The 25,973-nt window shown below is 39.1% G+C and overlaps 2 protein-coding genes across 2 annotated transcripts in view; one reads left to right on the forward strand and one right to left on the reverse strand.

Annotated features, from left to right (window-relative positions):
* KCNK13 (potassium two pore domain channel subfamily K member 13) overlaps positions 1 to 25,973 on the forward strand; it is a 404,887-nt gene that overhangs the window by 104,429 nt on the left and 274,485 nt on the right. The window lies entirely within an intron of this gene.
* LOC123237838 (zinc-alpha-2-glycoprotein-like) lies at positions 5,740 to 16,193 on the reverse strand. Its single transcript, XM_044665001.1, has 4 exons — positions 15,908 to 16,193; positions 11,359 to 11,619; positions 10,152 to 10,430; positions 5,740 to 6,273 (listed from the first exon to the last, which is right to left on the reverse strand). Exons 1-4 carry the CDS (start codon positions 15,978 to 15,980, stop codon positions 5,993 to 5,995), a joined length of 894 nt encoding a protein of 297 aa, XP_044520936.1. The 5' UTR covers positions 15,981 to 16,193; the 3' UTR covers positions 5,740 to 5,992.

A 25,973-nucleotide genomic window follows, 5' to 3' on the forward strand; every position in this document is an offset into this window, starting at 1 on the left:
ATCCGTGAATGGGATATGTGTCTGTGTGTATGTGTATATATACATATATGATTGATAATGAAGTAAAGCGGAAAGAGCATCAGAGATCTATTATATTTGAAAATTAAGGTAAACTCAAACTCAGGGTCCTCAGTATGATTGATTTATTAGTTAGGCTAACAGTGAGAAATCAGTTGGGCCAATGACCTCTCTCAATGACCAAAAATAAGAAGATAAGGATTACTAGCCTTCATATAGTTTTGGGAAGTATAGGAGAACAAAGAACAGAGTTGTGTAGATGAGGAATATAATACAATTGATTACAGGGTAGATAGTGTCGTGATGGAGGAGACAACATGATTGATTACATCATGGAAAGTGAAATAGCATCCACGTGGAGCTAGTAACCACCTCACTCTGTCATTAATGAATATTAATTATCTTATGGGACCCATCTGCATCTTGTAGTCGTTACTAGGGGATTAAAACTACCAGACTTGCTGTCTACTTGGAAAAGATAAAAACTCCCCTAATTTCACAATGACAGGCAAGGACAGACAATATATCTTTTGGTGATGACACGAAGTTAAATCGTAGAGCTTAAAGATCCCAAAGGCTACCACTATGAGAGATAACTTTTAATTATAACTTTAAGAGAGAAAGCTAAAGTCCTGAACCCAACTCAAGGATAAGAAAGAGGATTTAAGATGATACAGAATCAGTTGCAATTTGAAATCAATATAATATAGAATCAATTACAAAATCTAATTAATTTGAATTTCTCTTTGTTTCATTCTGGAGGTAATAGGGAGCCACTTCAGCATACTGAGCAAGGGGAGTACATTGTATAAACCTACACGTTAGGAAAATTGTTTTGGCAATTGTATGATGGACCAGAGGAGAGATAACTGAGGCAGAGAGATCAGTAGAAGGTTATTTCAACAGTCCAGTGATAAATAATGAAGGTGTGTGGGTGAAAGTGAACAGATGGAGGTAGGAAGGTAGGAAGGATGGGAGAAAGGAGAGAAGAAGGTAGAGGACCAGAAAGGAAGGTAGTGGTCCCAGCCCAGGCAGGGGAAAATTGACCAGAGCCCTCAAATGAATGATCAGAGAGCAACTTTAGGGTTATAATAGCTAGGTTTTATTTTAATTAGAAAGGGAAAGGTTTAGGGAAAACTAGGAGGTAGGAAGAAAGGGAAAAAAGCTCCAAGAGAGAGAGATCAGGGTCTCAGGGTAGAGAGCACTGCTTCCAGGGTCAAGAAAGCAGACCCTCCTGGGTAGAGAGAGAAAAGGTACCAAACTTTCCCTTTTATACTTTTCCTGACACCTCCCCCAAAGGAAGTGGGAGGTGTCAGGGGAAGTTGTAGCAGAGAGAGTCCTGGGAGACATAGTCTTCCAGGGCTTACAATAATTTCAAATGACACAAAGGCCTTAACTAAACTAAGGGAATGGTGCCAGAAAAGATAGAGTTGATAGTTTTGGAGGAAATTCAGCATTCTTGCCTTTTCTTAAACCATAACCTTATTCATCTCATGGTTGGAAGAAGGCAAGAGTAATATATTTCCAGGCACCATCCATGTTCCACAAAGCACATTTTACTTCACTTAGTCAAATCTGCTCAGAACTCTCATCATCTCATATTCCCTCTCCTGTCACCCAGTTTACTCTCTTGGTTTTCACATTTGGAAATCTTCTATCTTTATTCTGTCATTCCTAATTGCCTGAAATCCCACCCTTTCCAGGTAGTTTTCCCAATTGATCAGGATGAATGAGCTGCTTTCCTAGCCCTGTTATGTCTGGACTTGGAATTCCTTAGACTGCCTTCAACCCTCTACTGCCTGCCTAAATGATACCTACATGCTTACTCCACATTTTAGTTAGCCACAACCTATTTGTGTTGACTGTTTAGCAATGTATTTATTGAGAAGCAATGTGCAGTAATTAATAGAAAACTGGCCCCAGAATGAGGAAGATGTGGGTTCAAGTCCTGATCTTGCAGTGTGGATTTAGGAAAATTACTTAATCCCTTTGTGTCCCACATGACCACCTAAGTACTTAAATTGAGAGCATTTGCATTATTGGGAAGGGGGCAGGGCTTCCTCAATGAAAGCTCTCTTCATGAATGAAACCAGAGTTTTAGACCCCAATCCCCAACCCTAGATTGATTTATACAACTTTGCAATATGTTGACTTTTATTTGTTTATCTTAATATTGTTTTTATGGTAAGCTTTGATAGGACAACAATATATATTCAAGATCAAATATCCTGAAAGAATATTTAACTCTTTTTGATAGACACCAGAACACAGGAAACTTTTTAAAATTAGTTTATTATATTAAAGTTCCCAGGTATCTTTCTCCTTTTCCCTTTTCCCAGTACTAGAGAAGACATCATGTGACAAAAAGATATTTGTATATGTAAAACTATGTCTTTTTCATTTCTTTTTATCAGTTCTTTATCTGGAGGTGATATACACAAGTCATTCTTCAAACAATATTTCCACAGCTGATATAATTGTTCTATTGGTTCTTCTCTTTTCACTCTTCATAATTTCATGTAAAAGTACTGAATAAAGACATGATGGATGTGGTAATCATAGGAGTGGTCATAATGAAGGACCTTTCCAGCTTCTCTTTTCCATCCTGGTTGATAGGTTGATGGAAATGCATTTATAAGGCTCTGTCAATCTCTAACTTCTTATTCCTCATCCTAATGTAAAATAAACCTTTCAGATGAGCTTTCATGAACCACACGAGAGGAATAACCTGTCTTTAAAGGAATGTTTTATAGTTGTTCAGTCCAGTAGGCACTATCTGCACTGGATAGATTTCCTCATTCTGTCTTCTGGCTCTTTTCCTTAAGTTGGTTTCTCTTGGGTAGAAACCATAGGTCAGACACTTCAAATCTACTTTCCTCCAAGGACTGAGTGATGGCCAAGATTCACATTGGGGAGAAAGCGTGGAACTACAAGAAGATGGAGCAGGGAACATGAATAGTATGATTTGCTCTATCTTCTCCACCTATTCAACATACTCATATTTTATCCTGTACTCTCAAATACCCTAAAATTCTAGCTCTATTAGGGGGCCTATTTGAATATATCAGAGCAAAGATCATTGCCTGAGAAAACATAGAACTCTCAAGGCTGGTTACTCTAGTGATTTGTTTATTTCTGAAGTTCTCTTGTTCTTTCCTTTCAGGTTTATCACCAGTCCCCCACAGTGTACTGCTACTTACCCTAAGAGATTCAAATTTCTCAGCTTTTCCTCTAAAGTTGCAACTCTAAGGGCTTCCCAGACTGACACCCAGGACAAATCTTGCAGACAAGTCCCATCCTATCTCTGAGGTTCTTCCCACTGTACGATTCTAGATTTAGAACCGGAAGGGCAACTTAGAAGCCATCTACTCAAAACTCCTCATTTTACTGGCAAAGAGTCTGTGACCTAGAGTTTAACTGGCTCAAGATCATATAGGTAGTAGGACAGAGCCAAAATTATAAGTCTGGTGCTATATCCAAGACATCTCTTTCTCTCTGAATGTAGTATGCCTCTCAAGTACTCAAACCCAGACAGTTCTTTCCCATTTGTTTGACTCATGGTTTCATGGTTTTGTGATACCTTTGACATAAGCTTTTAGAAAACAGACTTAGATAGCAAGAATAAAATTCTGGGGCAAACTATCCTACAAATACACACAGAGGCTTTAGGGAAAGTGAGCAGAAATTTAAGTACAAAAATCACGAGACACATGAATAGAAAACCCAGTGTCTAAAGGAATTCTCATATTTTTTGGTTACTAGATGTCCTTTTCTTCATTTATAATGTCCTCATGAAGTTCCTTTTAAGTATAGCTCTCTACTTGACCCTGAGTGTCAGTGCCTTGTAAAATTCACAGCTAACATTTCTCTCTATGACTCTTATAAGGGTCACATTCCCAGAAGGTGCCACTGTCTTTTGGTGATTGTCTTTCTGTATCAGTCTACAACCTCCATCCTTGTCATCAGCCACTACTATTGTAGTGGCTACTGGCTACTGCTACTATTCAATCTAGCTGCTTAATAGGACCTCTGAATCATCTGAATTCAGAAGGTTGCTTGTTAAACTACCATCTTAGAATATTTTTTGTTTTGAAATCTGGAAAAAATAAGCACATAGAGACAAGATATATTCATAGCTACGATAACCAGGTGGGATATAGAGATTCTCTATCCTCTCCACAAGACTTTTGGCACCATCTTTGTTCAGCTTCATAACAGCCACAGAGAAAAAAAAAGCTTGCCTTTTCCATGAACAGTCCTTTTTATATATCCACTCAATTCTAGCTCTGGAACTTCGGAGATAATAGTTTTTTTCAACTCAGAGAATCAGAAAACATTTCCTCATGACGATACAAATTCTTACATCACACATGGCCAGAAACTGACTTCCTCAGAGTTCCACCTGGTGGATTAAAATCAAGAATAGAATTTCTGTGTATTCTTTATATACATCCCAGAAAGAGTAAATCTGAGCATGCTGCCTCTGATATGCTTTCCTAGCATGCTCTAGACCTTTTATTTATTTATTTTTTTGCAGTGAAGATACATAATCATTACTTTGATTTAGAAATATCACTTGACAAGTGTGTGAAGCAAAAACTGGGGAGGGGTTTCAATTAGGAAGACATTGTAATAATTCTGGTAGGAAATAATGAAATCCTCCGCTAGGGTGTTGTGCATTTTAATGGAGAAATGGAGAAATGTAGAAGAACAAGACTTGGCTATTAATTGGACATAGAGTGTTGGTGAGGTAAGAAATGATTCAGAGATAAGAATGTTAATCCTGGGTGACTAGAAGGATCCACAAAAACAGGAAAGTTAGAGAGAGGGGAAGATTTTGGGGAAAGGTAGCAGAGTTTTGAACATGTTGAACTTGAAGTACCCACTGGTCTTTTTTTTTAAACAGGGATATGGAAAGAATATTTTTACCCTGAAACATAAAAAAAAATTAGCAATCATCAACAAACATAAACATTACAACATGCCAGGAACAAGGAAGAGGATTATATAAGAAACTATGAACTTATGTATAGTTTCTTTTTAAAAGCCTTACTTCCATCTTATCAATACTAGGCATTGGTTCTAAGGCAGAAGCGTGGTAAGTCGGGGTTTTAGGTGACTTGCCCAGTGTCACACAGCTAGGAAATGTCTGAGACCAGATTTGAACTCAGAATCTCTCATCTCTAGACCTGGCTCTTTATTTGATGAGCCACCTAGCTGCTCCCTATCTATAGTTACAAAAAGGAATTTAATATATGTATATGTATATGTATATATATATATATATACACAGACACACATATTTTCATAAAGTTTGTATCCCCCCCCCAAACTCAGATAGATTCTCTCCCTTGTAACAAATATATAAGACAAATCAGTCTTTTGGCCATGTCTGAGAATGCATGTCATGCCTCTGGTCTGTCACCATTCTTTCAGTGAGATGTATGTTTTATCATCAGTCTTTTGAAGTCATAATTGGTCACTACTTTCATTAGAGTTTTCAGATTGTTCAAAGCTCTTTCCCCTCACATTATTATTATTAGGGTTATTAGGTAAATTGTTCTCCATTTGTGCTCATTTCACTCAACCTCAACTCTTCCATATTTCACCAAATCCATTGTTAATTGCAAAGTGGTTGTATTATTGGGGGAAATTTCCTCATTGGGAGAAAATGAAACCACATAAAACCAATAAAACTACAATTCAGGGTTCTTCTTCAAATTGATTTACATAATTTTAATTTGTTATACTTAATGTTGTTCATCTTATATTATATGCTCTGACAGGGAGGGCCTGGGTGTATTTAATTCTCTTTGCCAGAGACCCAAATAACAGTAACTGTTGAAGAAAGTGGTAACAAAGTGAAGTGGTAATGGGAATGGGTTATTGTGAAGGCCCTTTCAACTTCTCTTTCCCATCCTCCTTTAAAGAACAATAGAATTGCATCTATAAAGCCCTGTTAGTCTCTGACTTTTTATTCTTCTTCCCAGTTCACAACAAGGCTTTCAAATGAGCTTTCATGAACCACGTGACAGGAATAACTATTTTTTTTTGGAGAAGGAACTTCAGCAGTTATCCAAGTCTGATAAGTACCATTTCCAATAGGCTGGATTTCTCCAACTTTTTTCTCCTGGATCTTTCCATTCCGAAGCCAATTTAGTGCAATTTCTTTTGGGTAGAAGTGATGGGCCAGACACTTCAGAGTCAAGTTTCCTTCGAGGGATGAATTATGGCTGAGATTCACTGTGGGGGGAACTAGAAGAGAATGGAGCAGGTAATGCAATTAATAGAATTTAGATCTACCATCCCCACTAATCTGACATTCCCAATTTTTTTCCTGTACCTACTGAAAGAATAACCTTAAATCTTTTAAAATATTCACTTTGCCAGCTAAATGGCTACTATGTACCAGACACTGTGCTAAGTGCTGGAATAAAAAAAAAAAGAGAGACAAAAAGGCAGTCCCTACCCTCAAGTTACTTACAATCTAATGGGGAGAAAACATGCTTACAAATATATACAAAGCAAGTTGTAACAGGATAAATAGGAAATAATTAAAAGAAGGAATTAAGAGGAATTGGAGAAGGCTTCCTGTGGAATATAGGATTTTAGTTGGAACATAATGGGAAACTGGGAGGTCGGTATTCAGAGTGGAGGGAGAGCATTATGTCAGTGGAAAGATCATTGACTAAGAAAACATGGAATTCTCAAGACTGTTCAAGACTTTCTTGTGCAGTGAAGGCGAACCTTTTAGAGACTGATTGCCCAAACTGCCACATGTGAGCCCCTTGCCTTTCCCTAGACAGGGGAGGGAGGAAGAGCTCCCATTGGGCTGCTGGGCAGAGGAGTAGTTCATATAAGAAATGTCCCCAGGCACACATGGAGAGGAGGAATGGAGTAGCCCCCTCTGGCACACATCCCATATGTTCACCAACATGGCTCTAGTGATTCATTTATTTCTAAGATTCTATAGTTCTTTTTATTCAGGTCTATCAACACTCCCATGAAGTCTTCACTGTTCATCATATGAGATTCTAATTTCTCAGTTTTCCCATCAAGCCCCACCACCTATTAACTGCTTCCCAGTGTTGCCCCATTTCAAAATACTTCTCTCTCATTCTTTTCCACCCCAGCCTCTATATAATAGCCAAATTGATTCATAGTTTCCAAAATGCTCTTTCTCTCTAACAACACAACAGAGATTTTTCCAGACCTGTACCTTCTCTTCAGCATGAAGCCCTCTTCCTTCCTTCCTTCCAAAGTTTATTATCAACACATCAATAAGTATTTACTGATTCCCCCAACTAGTGCTATCACTCTTCTGGGAAGTATGATGAATGCAGAAGTTAAAAATGTGGTCCCTGCTTTTCTTCACATTCAAAAAAAATCAGAAGATTCATAATTGCTAAATTATGTGGTCTTAACCTTAAAAATGAAAAAAAAAAGCTTCAGAAAAGAGAAAGTTTAATGTGAGTAGTTGTATTCCTGAATCAACTGGAATTTGAATGGGTTCTTAAAAGAAAGTTAAGTTTTTTAGAAAAGTCAAAGAATGGAGTGAAGCTATTCCAGGTGAGAAAACAATGCAGAGTAAGAATGACTATGTTGTGACTATGAGACCTCGCGGAGATACCTTTTTGAGTAGTGAGCATGGAGTTTGAGGATTAATCATCAAGAATGGGGTAGAAAGGTTTCTCTTGAGATCTGATGAATAAAAAGATATGTAGTTGTATAGGGAAAATCAAGTCATATTATAGAAAGCCTTAAAGGCCAAGTAGAGGACTTGGAATTTTTTTTTTATGATAAAAGGTTTGTAGGTTTTTTTTAATAAGGAAGTGTTGTAATGAAACTGGTATTCTAATACTATGATTTTTATAGTCATGTGCAAGATGAATTTGGAGGGAAGAAGGAATGAAGCTTCCCTAGAAGCCAATTATAATAATATATGCGTGCAGTCCTGTAGACCTAGAATATAACCACAGACTTTTTTTTTAAACCCTTACCTTCTGTTTTAGAATTAATACCATGTATTGGTTCCAAAGCAAAATAGCAATAAGAGCTAGGCAATGGAGGTTAAGTAACTTGCTTGGGGTCAGCTAATAAGTATCTAAAGCCAAATTTAAGCCTATCTTCCCATCTCTAGGTCTTGCTTTCAATCCACTGAGCTATCTAGCTTCCCGGAAAAGCATAGATTCTTGAGGTTAGAAGGACTTAAGAGATGATGTGGTCCAACTAGTCCCTTGATAGTTTATCTTTTTTTCTTTCATCACTGACATGATATCCTACTGCCTCTGCTTGTAAACAGATAATGATGAAAAACTTCCCTATATCCTGAGACAATCAACTGCATTTTTGAGCATCTCTAATTATTAGGATGATTTTTATTTGTATTGAACCAAAAATCTGCCTCCTTGTTACTTTCACATATTCATTGCTTGAATGGTTAGGACATAGAGGAAGACATGTGTCCAAGAAATAGGTTTGAAAGAAAGACGACAGAACATGGTAATACATTGGACATGTATGACATTGGAGGATGAAAGAGAGTGATGATAATAAACTAATGAAATCCAGTTAATTCAGATGGTTAAGTGGTTTTTTTTAATTTTAATTTTTTTAGTCTGAACCTGTGATTTCATTAGTATAGAGAATTCCCAATTTGGAAACACTCTTTATTAATGCAATCAGTAACTGTTTTGCAAAATTATAGTCTTAGAGATTTGCTTGAATGCACTGAGGCTTTCAAAGACTTTCCCGGAGTGATATAGCCATTTGAATCAGAGGCAGTTCTTAAACCTCTCTGTCTTCCTGACTTTGAGTCTTAATATCTCTATTCACATGTGTCACATGTTTTTCCTGTGTTTCACACAATTTCCAATAGGATTCTTCTCAGAAAGAGTCCTCTGTCTATGGTGTTAATCCACCCTTACAAGTTAAATTATGAACAGGATCAAACTTTGTGGATTTTTCTGGGACTTTATCTATATCTTTGTCATATTCAATAATGACATCAGACACATAAACTCTTAGAGGTGGAGAATAAAGGTAGAATTACCACTCAGTGGGAAGCAATCTTGGAATCATCAAACTATTTTGTCTTCCTATTCTCTCTCAGATTAAATATAAACTCCTCCATTTTGTGGGCAACTAGATTGCATAGTGGATAGTGCTGGAGTTGGACTCAGGAAGACCAGAGTTAAAAACTGACCTCAGACACTAACTAGCTGTGTGACCCTGGCCAAGTCTGTGTGCCTTAATCCACTAGAGAAGGAAATGGTAATCACTCCAGTGTCTTTGCCAAGAAAACACCATGGACAGTACTGGTGTGCTGTGGTCCACAGGATCATGAAAAATTGAACGCAATGGAACAACTAAACACCAAGTAGTAGCTGTCTAGTCCTTCTGAAATTGTTACTTCACTATCCTTCAGCTTTCTTAGTTGTAAAACAGGGAAGTTAGAATAGATAATTTCTACCCATTCTTTCCAGTTTTCATATCAAATGGTTCTCTGGTTTTAATCACAATATCTGAGCTGTATCATTCCAGACCAACTATGGTCTGACCAAATAACCTAAGCATCTGGGTAATTCTGTGTGAGAGATAGATTGGAGATTTCTCTGCCAGAGGAGAACATCTGGCTGTGTCCTCTCCAGAAGGCAGACAATCCCAGTGTGATTAGTCCTCTGTGTTGATAGCAACCAAAGCCTGGTGAGGCTCCTTTGGACATATTTTGCCCATCCAAAGACAGCATGGATAAGCAGGAAACCCACACAGGCAACAGCTGGATATATGAGCTTTCATTATATTCCCAATAAACTCCAATGATTAAATCCCAACCCTGGCATTTAACCCCAACTCTAGACAGCCACTTCAGAAGCTGGGAACATTTTCAATTACTTCCAGCAGAGCTAAGGAGAGCTCAGGAGTTGTCCAGATCCCATTTTCAAACATCTTGATTCCCTGGTTATTATAAATGGGAAGGGAAGGAAATAGCTGGGAGCCAGTAGAGATTTGAAAACATGAGAATAGTTTCTTTTGGTTATCTTTTGTCACAGCAAGTATTTTCAAGTGTTTTCAAGTGTTTCCTCCCTTGGCCCATATAAAGTGAGTAGGAAAACCAAAGTATAGATAGGTACTTAGCTGGCGAAGATGAGTCTTCCCATATTCAATGTATCTTTTTAGGGCTCCAATACACTCTTCCTCCAGATAGGCTTTGGCCCGATACACAGCACCTGGGTCTGCTTCCCACCTTTGCTTGATCATGTGAGCTGCAGGATCCAGAGGGATCCAGGATGGTTTCCCATCAGGGTTGAATTCGATGAAGTCCCTTCCATCATACTGATACTTCCAGAATCCCTTTGTGAAGTTATCACCACAAAGTTTACAGCCAAAACGTCCCTGAAAGATATGGGACCCTGGAAACATCCAAGGCCCAAGTACCGTCAAGTATTTAGAGTGCACCAAAATGTATTTTTAAATACAGTTGTCTCTTCCACATAGTAATTTTCCCTATCACCACTTACTATATCACAGGTTGGCATAAGTAATTAAATGGGAATTTGGGGGGAGTTTTGTGGAAGTTGCAAAGGCCAAACCATGACACAGGAAAAATTTAGAAACTCAGAAATGCATACAATATATGTATATATCAACATACTGTCCAAATACTTAATCTAAACTTTATAATAAGGCACTATAAACACCCTTATAAGAAAAAAGAAAAAAAATCAATTTCTCTTTTAGGAAGGGCAAGCCAAAAAATTTTATGCAGATTTTACAGTTTGTGGGGGTTCCCTACAATGTGGAAGGGATACCTGTACTGACTTCTCCACTATTTCTGTTTACTCTTACCCCTGGTAGTACATGGACCCATTCAGTAAGAAAGATTTAGCAGCTAAAGACTACTTTCAGACAGTAAGCAAATTTCAGAAAGAGAACAGTTCTATATATACCTGGAGTTCTTAACTGGGTCTCTAGGTTGATATTCAGAGCTTGTGACTTGTGTTTAAACTTTTTTTCCCAAGACCTACATTACAATATAATTGGTTTTCTTTGTAATGCTATGTATTTTAATTAATGCACTTAAAAACATGATTCTGAGAAAGGGCCCATAAGCTTTACCAGCCTGCCAAAAGGATCAAGGTTAAGAACCCTTACTATAAATTATTTCCTTGTAATTTTTTTTGAAAAGGATTGCTAACCATATCTCCAGTTTAGGAGCAAGTTGCTAAGAGGAGCTGCTGATTGAGTTTGAGTTGAAGCATAGAGTAGGCCCTTAAAACCCCTCTTAGGCAGTGGGCCCCTAGACCCATGGTCCTTGCACCCCTGAATGTATCTACTCACCATTCCCATCATTGTAATAGTCCAGGATGTTTTGCATGTTGTCTAACACAAAGTCTTGCCTTCTTTTCTGAAGCTGGCTTTCCTTCTCCCAGTCATGTATTCCCTCCACTTTGTCCCAGGGTGGTGAGGGTACTGCTTTCTGGCTTTTGCTGTCATATTGGTAGAAGACTTGGCCATTGAGGTAGCCAGTGTTTGTGAAGTTGGATTGTTCTGGCCTAGGATGTGACCGAGCCACATCCTCATATATCAGAGAGTAACACCCTGGAAGAAAATTAGGAGAACTGGAGTGAGACAGGTTAGTGTTAATACTCCAAATAAGAAACTTGCTCACTGAGCAGTGGAGGAGGAAGGGTCAAGAATGAGGGACTGACTGAAATCTAGGCTTTTGTCAATGGGACCCATGGTATCCCTTCTCTAGCTTCTAACTTATCTAGTCTGTTTTACTTAGCAGCTTTGGCCCCTCTGGTGATCTCATTCCCATTCTTCTCTCCCCTAATCATATTTGGAGTACTGCACTTTTAGGAAGGGCAATGACAAGTTGGATTGGTTACAGAGAAGGCTGACCAGGATAATAAAGATATTCAGAGCTTTGACACATGAAGATCAGTTAAAGGAAAGCTGAGGAAGAGAGGGAATAGTTGTGTGTGTGTGTGTGTGTGTGTGTGTGAGAGAGAGAGAGAGAGAGAGAGAGAGAGAGAGAGAGAGAGAGAGAGAGGCAGACAGACAGACAGACAGACAGATTTGGAGTAGGAATGGGATTTTAGAAAGGAGAATGATGAGCTGAATTGGTACCAGAGGAGGTTAATCAGGATGGTAAGGATACTCAGAGCTTTGTGCTATGAAGACCAGAAGAAAGAAGCTTTGAAAAGAGAAGGAATGATGGAAGATAGGAGGGGAATAGGGATATGATAGCTATTTTTAAATATTTAAAAAATTGTCCTGTGAAAGAGTGACCAGATTTTTTCTGTGTCCTTGAAGTACAATTAACAGTTGAAGTTATAGAGAACCTGCTTTCAATTGGAAAGGAAAGGAAGAGTTTCCTAACTCTTAAGAGTTCTCTGGAAATGGGCCAAGATGCCTCCTGAGAAAGTCAGTTTGCACACACTGGACAAGCAGAGTCTGGATAACCACTTGTCTGGCAAAGGTTATTATTGCCCTGGGTGGAAGATTGGACTAGAGCAGAGGTCGGCAACGTATGGCTCTTTTGAGGGCCAGATATGGCTCTTTCTGCAGGAGCCATAAAGCCAAATTTTTTTTTTCAGGCACTGATACAGGAGCACACTGTGAACACTATACGGCTCTCACGAAATTAATTTTAAAAAATGTGGCGTTTATGGCTCTCACGGCCAAAAAAGTTGCTGACCTCTGCACTAGAGTCTCTCTGAAGCTACTTTTGACTCTGGGACTCATTTTGTTAAGCTTGTGTCCTTAGGACCCCCAGTCTCCCCTCTCAGCCTAATAGCTTCAGATATTTTCCCTGTTGACATTTCAGAGTCTGAGGAGCTATTGAATCAATATTGTTAGTGAAGCTTGGTCTCCATCTAGAAGAAAGGAAGTTAGAAGAAAGAGGAGAGGAGAACATTGTGGGAAAGCAGCCACTTAAACTCCCAGAGTCATCTCTCATCTGGAAAATGTATATAGTGATACCGGGAAGAATTACTCTCCAAGGTTTTGAGGAAAGACTGGTCAGAAAACAATAGCCAATGTATGTATACAAAGAGTTTGCAAAATGATGAAATATTATCTCTCTTGATCCTCACAAAAAACCCAATATTTTTATCATTTTTATGGATGAGGAATCTGAGGATGAAAGATAATTTATTCAGGATCACTTAGCTAGTAAATGTTTGAGGCTAAACTTGGACTTAGATCTTATCTTCAAATCCAGCATTTTATTCACCAGCTAACTCTGGAGTAGTGGACTCAGAGGAACTGGAGTCTGGCTTTTCTATTCAATACTTATTTTATCTTAGACAAGTCATTTCTTGTCTCTCAGCCTCAGTTTCTTTCTTTGTCCAAAGGACTAGATCCTTTTCCAGATCCATTCCAGCCCTAAATCCTTTTATTACAGGACAGATGTCATTACCTAAATATTTGCTACTATTATTTCCATTTTCCTGACTAATTTTCCTAGTCCTCCCTACCCTATAACTACTCCATCCCATACCACCCCCACCAACTAGATGCAAAGAAGTCTGATTTAGGGTGGTAGAAGATGGGACTAAGCATTTTCTCTAGAATCAGAAATAATTAGGCAAAAAAGCCAGTCCCTCCACCATCCTTAGCACTTCCTTCCATTCTCAGATGACCTTCTTTCTTGGGCACAGGGGAAATTAAAAAACATGGTGAAGGAGAAATGAAGGATCAGAAGATATTTGAGACCTGCTCAAACTTGACAGCCATATTGCTTCCCTCACCCATTCATGTCCTTTCCTCTGAGTTTGAGAGATCTTAATATTTGACAATCTGGTACTTCTTAGTATGTTTTTAAATGCATAAAATAAAAATGCATAGGATTACAAAAGAAACCAGTTATATTGAAATAAGTATGAAACAACACCATCCAAATTCATAGACCTCCTAAAATATATTGTCTAGTTCCTTGGTAAAGAATCCTTTTAGTTAAGTTTTAGTTTCAGAATAAGGCCCATCTCTTGCTTGTGTATGAAGGTGAGTCCATGCAAGGACAGGATCACTGCTGCTTCCTGTTGCTTCCCTGTCCCAATTGGATCCCTTTCAGACCCACTGAAGAAATGTCCTGATGAGGTGATTTATTTAAAGATATGTTAGACTTTGTGGCTTCCTCCTACCTCAAATAGTCTGCATTTTAAAATATTCTTTCAAAAAAGGACAAGCACATAAACAAAACAGTCATTCAATCAATTAGCCAATATTTACCGAGCTCTTATTGTGGGCTAGGTCCTGTGTTAGGCACTGGAAAATAAAGGGAAACAATCCCTGCCTGGAAGGAGCTATCATTCTATGGAGGACACATATATCTATAAAGTAAATAAATAGATAAATTCACAGTAATTATTGTTAGGTGGGGCTGGGGGTAATTAGGAAAGACTTCCTGTAGAAGGTGGGCAATGAAGTGAGTCTTGAAAGAAACTGAGAGGTCTAAGAGCTAGTAGGGAGGAACGAATGCATTCTTGGTATTGAAGGTAGTCTATGAAAGGCATCAAGACAGAAAATGGAGTGTTTGATGAAGGCCATTTTGCTGTATAACTAGAGTGTAAAAGGTGATTGTGCATAATGAGGCTGGGACAATAGGTTAGAGCCAGATTGTGAAAGACATTAAATGTCAGCCAGGAATTTGGATCCTGCCAAAAGCTACTCATGTGCATAATTAACTAGATACACAACCCGAGAAACCAAAGTGTCACAGAGAGACTTTGAGGTGAGGAGACATAGATTTGAATCTTGTTGTTTGCCTTCTCTCCCAATAAAATGAAAACTCTTTGAAGGCAGGGATTTTTTTTCAAGCATGAGAATGAGCTCTAGACATCCATCCCCATTATGATGTACTAGTGTTGCAGAGGTGGCATTCTGGTCATAAAAAGCTGGAACATGCCCCCTGAAAGTGCCCCAGCCTTCATCATATCATTCCTATCCAACCTCTGCATCTAATATCCCTGATCTCAAGTAACAACATCTTTCAACTTCTTTACTCTTATCTTTGAACCCTTTCTTGGGGCTACTAGATGGATGAAAGGTCTAGAAACAGGAGGATAATTCCTTAAGAACAATAGAGTAGTCATCCTTATGGCCATGTGTGAGTATGTGTATTTGTCTGTCTGTCTGTCTCTCTGACTGAGTAACCAGCTATTTGTTGTGGGGTGAAGGAGGAAAGACCTCAGCACCCAGAGACTTGGACCCATGACATGATATCTTTTTTTTTTGCTTTTAAACTTTTACCTTCCATCTTAGAATCAATATTGTGTATTGGTTCCAAGGCAGAAGTGTGGTAAGGGTTAGGTAGTAGAGGGTAAATGACTTATCTAGGGTCAGATAGCTAGGAAGTATCTGAGATTTAAACCCAAGACCTCCCTTCTCTAGATCCATTGAACTACCTCCCTGCCCACTATGGCGTGGCATTTTTGAGGAGGCCAAAGTGGTTTATGGAAGACAGATTCCCCCCTTCCTTTCTTTCATTACTTCTTGCTCTCTAGATTTCCTGCTGCTTATATATTTCTTCTATATTGTCCTGAGGCAGAACAAAGTGGCCTACCCAAATCTAATACCTCAGTGTCAACACAGAAGACAAATATTGCTTACAGAGTCCTATCCTAACTCCAAGGTCCTATACTTCTAGGATCATCATTCCAGAACTAGACTCAGAGGACAAATAGTTTAGACTCCTCCACTTTACAGATGAGAAACTGTGGCCTGTGAAAATTAATTGACCTTATTACAAATGACAAATTGGCAGAGCTGAAATTCAAACCCAGATTCTCAAAGTCCAAATTTAGCATTTTCTGTTAACTACTCTGTGATAGTATTCTACCCCTCACCACCAAAGCAGCTCTTTCCCATTTGCTCTACTCACGAATTCCTGATTCCTTCAGCACTGTGGTGCCTGTAAGCATGAGCAGGAGAAATACAGTGGTCAGAAGCCCCATTATTCCAGGTTTGGGGACTTATTTTGATGATGGGTCAGATTCAGTATAGATTTGGTTCTGGTTTTCTCTAATACTGTATTAGAAGCTGATGGACCCAGCTCAGAAGAGGACAACAGTTCAGTGGCCAATGAGAGTGTCAGGGTGGAATCCACCCCCTGAGTATTGGAAATAAAACAAATAGATACTAAAAATAGAACCAAAAAACCCCTACCAAACCCCAAACCAGGCTGTATTCCAGGAACAGTTTGTATTAAAAAGACCTGGGCATTTTAGTGGACTACTAAGCTCTATTTGAGTCAGTGCAATTGTCCTAAAAAACTCTAATAAGCTATTTTAGACCTTATGAATCTACCTATAATGTTTAGATAGGGACCACAGGGGATATTGTGTCCAGTTCTAAATGCCACATTTTAGTAGGGGCATTGGCAAGCTGGAATGCTTCTAGAGGAAGATAACCAGGATGGTGAACACATTAGAAACCAGGAATGTCAGCTGAAGGCACCTGGGCATATTTGGAGGACATAAGATAAGAAGGACAAATTGACTCTCTTCAAATACCTAAAGGGTTATCACATGAAAGAGGAAATAGACATTCTCTATGGTTACAGAGAGAAGAACTAAACCCAGAGATTAGAACTCAGGTAGGAGTAACAGGGCAAATCTGAGGTAGAAGTAACAGGGTGGTGGGGTGGTATGGTGGATAGAATTCTGGGCCTGGAGCCAGATAGCCTCAGACGCTTAGTAGCTATGTGATCTTGAGCAAATCACTTACCCCCATTTGTCTCAGTTTCCTTATCCATAAAGTAATATGGAGAAGAAAAATGGCAAACTATTCCAGTATCTTGGCCAAGAAAACCCCAAATGGGGTCATGGAGAATCAGACATGGCTGAAATGAATGAACAACAGCAATAATAACAAATTACAGTAGTAAAAGGGAGACATTTCAAATGGGATATCCTACCAAGGAGAGTTGTCCAGAAATGGAATGGCTGCCTCAGGAGACAAAGAATACTCTCTCTGCTGAAGGCCTTCTAAGAGGAGGTTACAGAGAGAATTCAACCTTTGGATAAGGACTAGACTAGAAGACCTTTGCGGTTTTCTGCAACTCTGAGAAAGAGTCTGTGATTCTGTAGGAAGAACATTCAAATACATTTGCTACAGTGCTGGGGGAAAGGTATGTGGCCACAGAAGTGGACTTTATGCTGGTTAGGGCATGACTAATCCTAGATCAGGTTTAGATTTAGAGGCAGGAATGGGGTACTACCCAGATCATAAGAATGCATGTTTTAAAGCAGGGGTTGGCAACTTATGGCTCTGGAGCCATATCTGGCTCCACCTCCTGACCAGTCCTGGCAGAGCCCCAGGATGTGCCCCAGGGGGCCTTTCAGCCCCCACCTCATATTCCAGCGCCTCCATCCTCCTCCTTCCGCAGTGTTTATGGCTCTCAGGGCCAAAAAGGTTGCCGACTGTTGTTTTAAAGAGAGTGAAGTTAGAGATTCTATAGGAAAGCTTGTACTTCAGGTGATTTTAGTAGGACCAGATATAGGCAATGAGGGGCAACAATGGTCCACAATATCTAAAAATTCTTGTTGGTGAAAACTGACTGATTATTGCTAAGAACCCCAAGGTGGAAAGAAAAAATACTAATTGGTTCCTCCCTGTTTGGGAGATTTGGGGAGGCTCAACTCCCTGAGTTCAAATCTGGCCTCAGACATTAACAGTGTGATCCTGGACAAATCATTTAACTGTTTGCCTCATTTTTCTCATTTTTTAAATGAGCTGAAGAAAGAAATGGCAAACAGCTACAGTAAATTTTCCAAGAAAATCCCAAATGGACTCATGAAGAGTTGGACCTGACTGAAAACGAATCAACAACAATAAATTTGGGAGACTTGGAAATCTCTTCTTTGTGATCTATGGGTTTGGATGCTTGGGAGCTAAACTGGAATCCAAGTGTTCTGATTATAATTGACTCAGTAGCTCTTACCCTATGAGAACTCAAACACATATAGAAATACAAGGCCCTAAAAACTCTTCCTATTGATGGATTGGCTGGCTGGCCAAAAATTCTACACCCCAAATCTAGACCAATTGGCTCCCAAGTGGAGAATCAATTCCTTCGGATCTACCTGTATACCTCTGTAATACAAAGTTCAAATTCAAATGTTCCAATTTCTCAACTCAGTTCCCAATCCAAATCTAACCATTTCCAAATTTCCTCACATGGTCACTTGTATACATGCATGTACACACACACATGCCCACTCACAAGAGACAGTGATATATTGTAGAGGATAGACTTATTCTCAGGAGATCTGCATCTGAATTGTTTAACTTTCTAGGACAGTTAATAGCAGAACCAAGATTCTACTGTAGGTTCCCTAACTCAGATCCAATTGCTTTTTCTATTACAAAAAGTTGTCTTATCCACTGACCTACTATCATGGCAGCTAATCCAGATGCCTTTTGTTGGCACTGGAGAATAAAGGCCAGTGTGGTATAATGGATAGAGCATTCGATCGGGTATTAGAAGACCTTGGTTCTAGGTTAGGCTTCACCATTTATTGATCTATATTAAGATTATTAGATCAAAGAGAAATATCAAAGACCATCTAATCTAACACCTTCATTGTATAGATGAGGAAACAGAAGTCCAGAGAACTTATGTTTTTTTTTCCCTAGTACACAAAGATAGTAGGTACTAGAAGTTCCTGAGTCCATGGTTTCCCCACTGTACCATCATTTTGAAGAAGTCACTTCCTTCTCTGTTCAATCCATACTTCTTTCCCTCTCTTCCCTCTTTTATCTTCCTTTTCTCTTTCCCAATTACAGATGGCCTCAAATTTGAAGAATAGTATGCTTTGATCTGCATTCTGACTGCAGTAGTTCTTTCTCTGGAGGTAGATAGCATTCCTTGTCATTTGTCTGAAGGGCTTAGTTTTTGAAGCAAGATCAATGGATTGAAGTTATAGGGAGGCAGATTTCAATTCAATATAAATAGAGACATGCTAAATCTTAGAGTTGTCTTTAAATCGGCTCTGTTACTAAGCTTCCATTCATTGGAAGTATAGGTATCCCTTCCACATCATGACCCTCAAGACAAGCAGTGACTAGCTGAATAGCACTACATGAGGACCACCAGTGGCAAAATGGCCCTATTTCTTCTCTAAAGAGGACATTTAAGACCTAGCTGCCAGGGATGATTACAGGGGCTGTCTGGACCTGAAGACAGGGGATTTAAAACCCTTTGTCCTTCCTTCCTGAATGGCAGAGAAGATGAGGAAATACAAGAAAACACTCAGGACTGAAAACGATAATGTCTTAGTGAAGTGCCATTGAGATATGATGCCCAGTTCCTTGGTTGCCCCAGGAAGACTGCCTCAAGTGGCCCTCAGATAGGACTCGAATCTAGATGCTTCTTTAAGGCTTTGACTTTTTGCAACTGAAGGAGAGAAGCTACACTGCTGCTGCTCTTGAGCCTTTTCTCCAAAGGCATTTTTCACACAGGGCCCAGTTTTATCAGGTTTACAGCTGGTTATTATTCAGCAACCTCAGAGAGTTGGTCTTGTGTTTTTGTGAATTTATTGTGCTGGAAAGCACTGGAATGATTTGTAATAAATATAAATGGTAGAAAAGGAAAAAAAAGATTTGAGAGGAGGAGAGGAGAATGAGAAGAAATCCAAGATCCTAGCCACTACAGCGTTCCAACCTACCCTCTTCCATGTCCTTGCCTCTAAATTTTGGCTTTAAGCCAAAGCCTTGATCCCTTGCCTGGATGAGCAGACTGTCCCTTTCTGAGAAAAGGATCACTACTGTTTCCCTCTGTTCAACTCATAATAGTGTATCAGGTCTCTACCAGGCCCACAGGCATACAGTGTGTTGCGTAAATGTAAATTATTATTAATGCACAGATGTAAAAATAACTATTTTCTGGTTAGGCCAAAGATCCTCTCACCCTGATTATATCTCTGGCAGGGTAACCAGGGGACAAAGAGCATAGGATTTATACTCTATGATATCTCCCTTAGAGGATTTAGCATTTATCTCACAGGCTCCACCTTCCCAACACTGGATGTTCAAGCATATCCTTGAGCTTGAGGGTGATCTCAACTGGAGATGAATGAGTATTGTAGACCTCAGTCCACTAAACCCGTCTCCTCTCCCATCAAATATTTGTATTCTCTGAGAGATGGCATTATGGGCATAGAATGCTGGCACAGTTAGCTGACTCTTGGCCTCAACCATAGGAGCCATAGCCCTTCCTCCATCCCAAACCACTCTTTGTCTCCTAACATAGATTGAGTCTCAGACACTATGCATAGATTAGGTTTTCTTCAGAGCCTTGAAAGAGATCCAGTGCCATATGAAGTTGCCCCAACTTTTACCCTCTCACACCTGTTCTGTTTCTACTTACCTCTCACTCTCTGAGTGTATGCTACTTCTCAAACTCTCAAATCAAACCAATAACTCTTTCCCCTTTGCTTTACTCACAAAAGTCTGATTGCTTGCACATTATGACCCATAAAACACAATAGGAGAATAGTGACCAAGGGTCCCATCATACCAAGTTTAGAGATTTATTTTGATAAGACATCAGATTTAGCAGACATCTAATGGAGGGTATGATGTTTCTCTCTTCTTTTTATCTTATAAGATGTTTAGATCTTCTCAGAAGTTGATAATCCAAAGGCCAGTGAAAGGCTCAGGGTGGAAGTTGCTCTCTGGATACTGGAAGAAAAAACAAACAGAATGTGAAATGTCAGAAAGAAAATAAGTTGGGTATGTCTCAAGAGCAATTTATGTAAAGTAGACCGTGGGGGGTGGTTAATGGACAGCAAGATCTGAGTGATTCATGGTAGACTATGTGATTCCTTTTGAAGTTTTCTTGACAAAGATGTTAAATTAGTTTTCCATTTCTTTCTCCACCTCATCTTTCAAATGAGGAAACTGAGAAAAATAATTAAATAAAATTCCCAGGGTCATTTAGCTAGTAAGTAATTGGGGCTGGATTTGAACTCAAGTCTTCCTGATTTAAGGTCCCAGCACTCTATCACTATGCCAACTGATTGCACATTGAACCAATGTAGTTGTCCACAATAACTAAACAAAAGAAAACCAAATATATAACCTCATGCTGAATAAACTTAAGTATAGGTGTGGATGAAGAGGCTTGATTGTTCTGAATTCTACCTGATTCAGACTACAAATGGGATATTGTGTCCAATTCTAAAAGTCACGTTCTAGGAAGGACATCGACAACCTGAAATACTTTGAGAAGAAAGGAATCAGATTAGAAACCAGAAAAAAATCAGCTGAGAGAACAGAGGATATTTACTCTGGAAAGACAAGACTTAGGAAGGACACAGTGCCATCAAATACCAAAAGACTTGTCATGAGTAAGAGGGACCAAACTCATTTCATAACTACAGAGATCAGAAGTAACCCAGATTTCAGAGCTCAGGATTAAAAGAGAGAGAGAATTCAATGCACTTCTCCCTATTCCAATGGAAACTCTGCAGAAATGTGATGGGTGGCCCTTGGTAGACAATGAATTCTCTCTCTACTAAAGGCTTCCCAGTAGATGTTTGTAGAGAGCATTCTTTAGACTGAGGTCAGAATAGAAGAACTCTGAGGTTTTGTCCATCTTGGAGACTCAAGGATTCTGTGGGGTAACACATCCAAACACACTTCTTATAGGACTGGGGGGAATGTGTGGTCACAGGCATAGGATGAGTGCTATTTAGGGATGGCTTGGCCTTGAATGAGGGCTATCCTGTTTAGGAGTGAGGAGAGGAGGCACTAACCTGATGACAAGATGGCAAGTTTTGAACTGAGTGTTGTGGTGCCATGTTCTCTTTGTCCTTTTGGGAGTGATACACACAGAGAGTAAGGAGAAATGATGTCCAGTGCTCCAAGAAAGTGATTTGTTCTCTTGCCTTAAGGACCAAGGTAGAAGGAAGCTAAACCAGTTAGTTGGCTTTTACCTATTTAAGAAAGTGGAAAATAATACATTGTGGCTTGTGTGGTTGGAAAACTAGAAGCTACAATTGAAATGCCTGTGTTCTGGTTATAAATCAATCACTAATCAATTATCATTGTGTGTGTGCTCTGTGCTGGGATATAAAAAGTGGCAGCCCCCCCACCCCCCTAGTTCCTTCCCTCAAGGAGCTTATGATCTAATTGGTTTGAAAATATACAAAAAATTGTATTTAGAAACCTCTATTCAAGTGAAGAAGGTAATAATTAAAAATAGGGAAGGCTCTACAATTCAGAAGGAATGAATGGAACAGCTAAGTGATTCAGTAGATAGAGAACAGGTCTGGAGATTGGAGGTAATGGATTAATTTCTGGCCTCAGACAATTCCTAGCTGTGTGAGTCTAGGTAAATGACTGTACTTCAATTGCCTGACCTTTATGAGTCTTCTGCTTTGGAACCAATTCTTAGTATCAATTCTAAAGAAAATAAAAGTTTCAAAAAAAAGGGGGGGAATGAGGAAAGCTTCTAGGATTAATGAGATCCTAGAGAGAGTCAAGTACAAGAAAAAGAAAAGGGTAAATGAGTTGTCCCATGATAACTCAGAGGTCTTAAATGTAATGGGTGGTTAACAAAAGCTTCCAGTGTTGGGAGAGGCTAAACCAAAGATTTGTGCACCAGTTTTGTGGAAGTAAAATCATTGTACTGGAGAAAATTATAGAAAAAAAGTATAAAGAGAAAGGGAATTCAAAGAACAAGGTGAGAAGGAAGTGAAAGAAGGAAAAAAGAAGGGAAGTTTCCCCAAAAAGCCACCATGTCATTTCCAAGATAGATGAATATAGGTCAGAGTCTATTAGTATCTTAGGCCACTGCTCTATTACCATCAGCCCCTTTAAAAGGCATGTTAATCTCACAACAAACTCTCCTGGAAGCTTTGGGCAGTAAGACATTGCAGTATTATCATCTACTTTTAACAGTGGGTAAGTCACTTAACTCTTCAGTGTCTCCACATAACCACCTAAGGATTTAAAAGCAGAACATTAGCTTTGTTAGAGGGAATTTCTCTTTTGATACCTCTTTATACCAGTGAAACCACAGTTGTGAACCTTCCCCTTATTTAGCCACCCACATCCTCCCCTTCCAAGAAACCCACCCCAGATTAATTTGCACAACTTAATTTTGTTACAGGTTGACATTTATTTTTCATCTTAATGTCATCTGTGGCAGAGCAGGGTCTGGGTGTACTTAATTCTCTTGGCCAGACACATGAATACAGGAGACTATTGAGTGAAGGCATGAGAAATACAGAGATGTTGGTAGGGGCAGAAATGATGACCCTTCCAGCTCTTCCTCCCATTCTGGTTGAAAGGGCGATGGAATTCCTTCTGTATGTTCCTGTCAGTCCTTAACTTCTTGTTAGTTATCCCTGTTCATGATAAGGCTTTCAGGTAAACTCTCATATTTTAAAAACAAATAAAAATATTTTTTCTCTCAAAATAATTTTCATTAGTTATCAAGTCCTGATAAATGCCATTTCCTTTGAACTGGATTTCCAAACTCTCATTCTCCAGGATCTTTTCAACTTGAAGCAATTGCAACAGATCTTTTTTTTTATAGTATCCAGTGATGTAGCATGTAAGAAATGACTTTACTTCAGGAGTCATGTTATGGCTCTGTTTCATCTTGAGTGGCACTATAGGAAGATGGAAGAGAAAACTAATGTTAACAATTGGAGTGACATTCATCACCTATGCAACATCCTCTAATTTCATTCTTTATCAACTGAAAGAATCATCTCAAAGTTTTTATAATGCCAGCTCTAACAGGAAGCCTTTCTGAAATTTCAGAGGAGAAACATGGAATGAACAAACATGGAATTCTCAAGGCTGCTTGCTACAGTGATTTGATTTACTTGAAAAGTTGGACTATTCTTTCTTCTCAGGTCAACTATGCTTCACACAAATTCTACCAGTGGTTCTTCCTTGCTCACCATATGAAATTCCAACTACTCAGGTTCCTTCAGTGTCCTACCACCAAATGCTTCCCAGTCTGAAAATTCTCCTTTCTTCTTCCTTTCCACAAAAGCCAGTCAAAGTGATATACTCATTCCAAAGGATTCTCTTTCTAACCTCCCAACAGAGATTATTCCCTAATCCTTTCTTTTCCTCAGCCCTAAACTACTACCCCAATTCCTCCTCCCAAATGCTTATACCAATTCATCTTTTTTAATTTTAATTTTTATTATTTTTTAATATTTTAAACCCTTAACTTCTGTGTATTGACTCCTAGGTGGAAGAGTGGTAAAGGTGGGCAATGGGGGTCAAGTGACTTGCCCAGGGTCACACAGCTGGGAAGTGTCTAAGGCCAGATTTGAATCTAGGACCTCCCGTCTCTAGGGCTGACTCTCAATCCACTGAGCTAACCAGCTGCCCCCCAATTCATTTTTAAGTAGAATTTGGAAATCAAAATTAAAAAATTAAACATTAAAAAAGAATTAATATATTTTAAAAAATATTCTAAATTATAGGTTTGTAAAATGGACTGAGATGCCTTGTGAAGTAGTGAGCTCCCATTCACTGGAAGAATTTGAGTAGAGCCTGGAGGACCATTTGTCCATATTGAGTGGAAGAATGAATTACATTCTCTCAGAAGTCCCTTCAGAATCTGGAACTTTATTAAGCTTGTGTTCCCAGGGACCTTGTCTAACCTCCCAGACCAATAGTTCTTGATGTCTTTCTTGTTGCTGATCTGAGAGGTTTCTGCTCCTACTATATAGGAGCAGCCTGGTCTCCATCTAGTGAAAAAAGGTAATTAAGACCTAAATGGCTTCTCTCTGTCTAAGGCCAGTAGGTAATCACTATGACTCCACTTGAATGGTAACAGGGTTTTATTATAAATTGGATTTAGTATAGGGTAAGGTATGTGGGCTGTGGGTTTTCCCTAATGCTTATAAAATCTACCTTTATCTCACCATCTGGCTGAAAGAAAGTTGCTTCTTTCCTTAGCATAGTTGAGGCTATTCTTTCTCCCTCTAGGCTAAGCCCACATTAAATATAGTCTCTAGAGTAAGTCACAGACTAATGTGGAGTCAGGTGTCAGGTGCCAAGTGTGACCTTGTCCACCTACGTGAGACCACAGCCTACCAAGGTAAACTGAGCAGTTCAGGTCACTTGTTGGATCTTTCTTGAGTCTTCTTTAGATGTTGTATTCAAATATGGAATAAAATAAATATTTGGGAACAGGATGATTTCTCTCAGGAACAAACTGAAAAGTCAACAGGAGAGAAGAGCTGGGTTTTGGAGATGTTTCTTTCTCCAGAGTTCAAAACCTCAATGGCAGTTATTTTTCTCCAAAATCTAACTCGGGATTCTGAGAACTTCTCCTTCACTTCTTGGTTCCTCAGTAAAAAGCTCCCTTCCTTCCATCAACTCTAGTTCATTATTTTCTTTCTAAATTCCCCCTATCTCTAGAAGAGAAGGTTTGAAAAAACAGAAGAGAAGCAAGGAAATGGGGAGTAGAGGAGTATTAAGGAACAGAGAGTGGGAAAGAGCCATTTAACTTTTCAAAGAATTATTATGGATTTAAATAATGCAGCAAGAACAGATACTCATAAGCCCAAATTATAGGAATTGTTTATTACCTTTATTACCGACCAGTAAGGCAGCCCCAAAGGGGAGTTGCACCAAACAAAGGGGTAGGTATTGATTTTATAGAGGGACAGGAAAGTGCACCAAAGTAGGGGATTGGTAGTTATGAGCAAAGCATACATATGTGTCCATATTGGGATTCTGCAGAGCAAGCACAATAAATTGCAGAGCTAGACTGTTTATACTCTTAGCAATTTCTTAGGATTCCAGTGTTTCTCAGTGGGGGGGAGCATATGTCCTGCCACAAATTTAACCCTAAGATGGATTGTGTCTGAGTCCCTGGGAGAAGCTGCAGCTTTCAGAGGAGACTACCAGGCACTGCCTAGAAATATGATTTTTGTCTCTTTGCCTGCAGGTTCCTGGACATGCTT

Source organism: Gracilinanus agilis, chromosome 2 (assembly GCF_016433145.1).
Source record: "Gracilinanus agilis isolate LMUSP501 chromosome 2, AgileGrace, whole genome shotgun sequence".
Lineage (NCBI taxonomy): Eukaryota > Metazoa > Chordata > Mammalia > Didelphimorphia > Didelphidae > Gracilinanus > Gracilinanus agilis.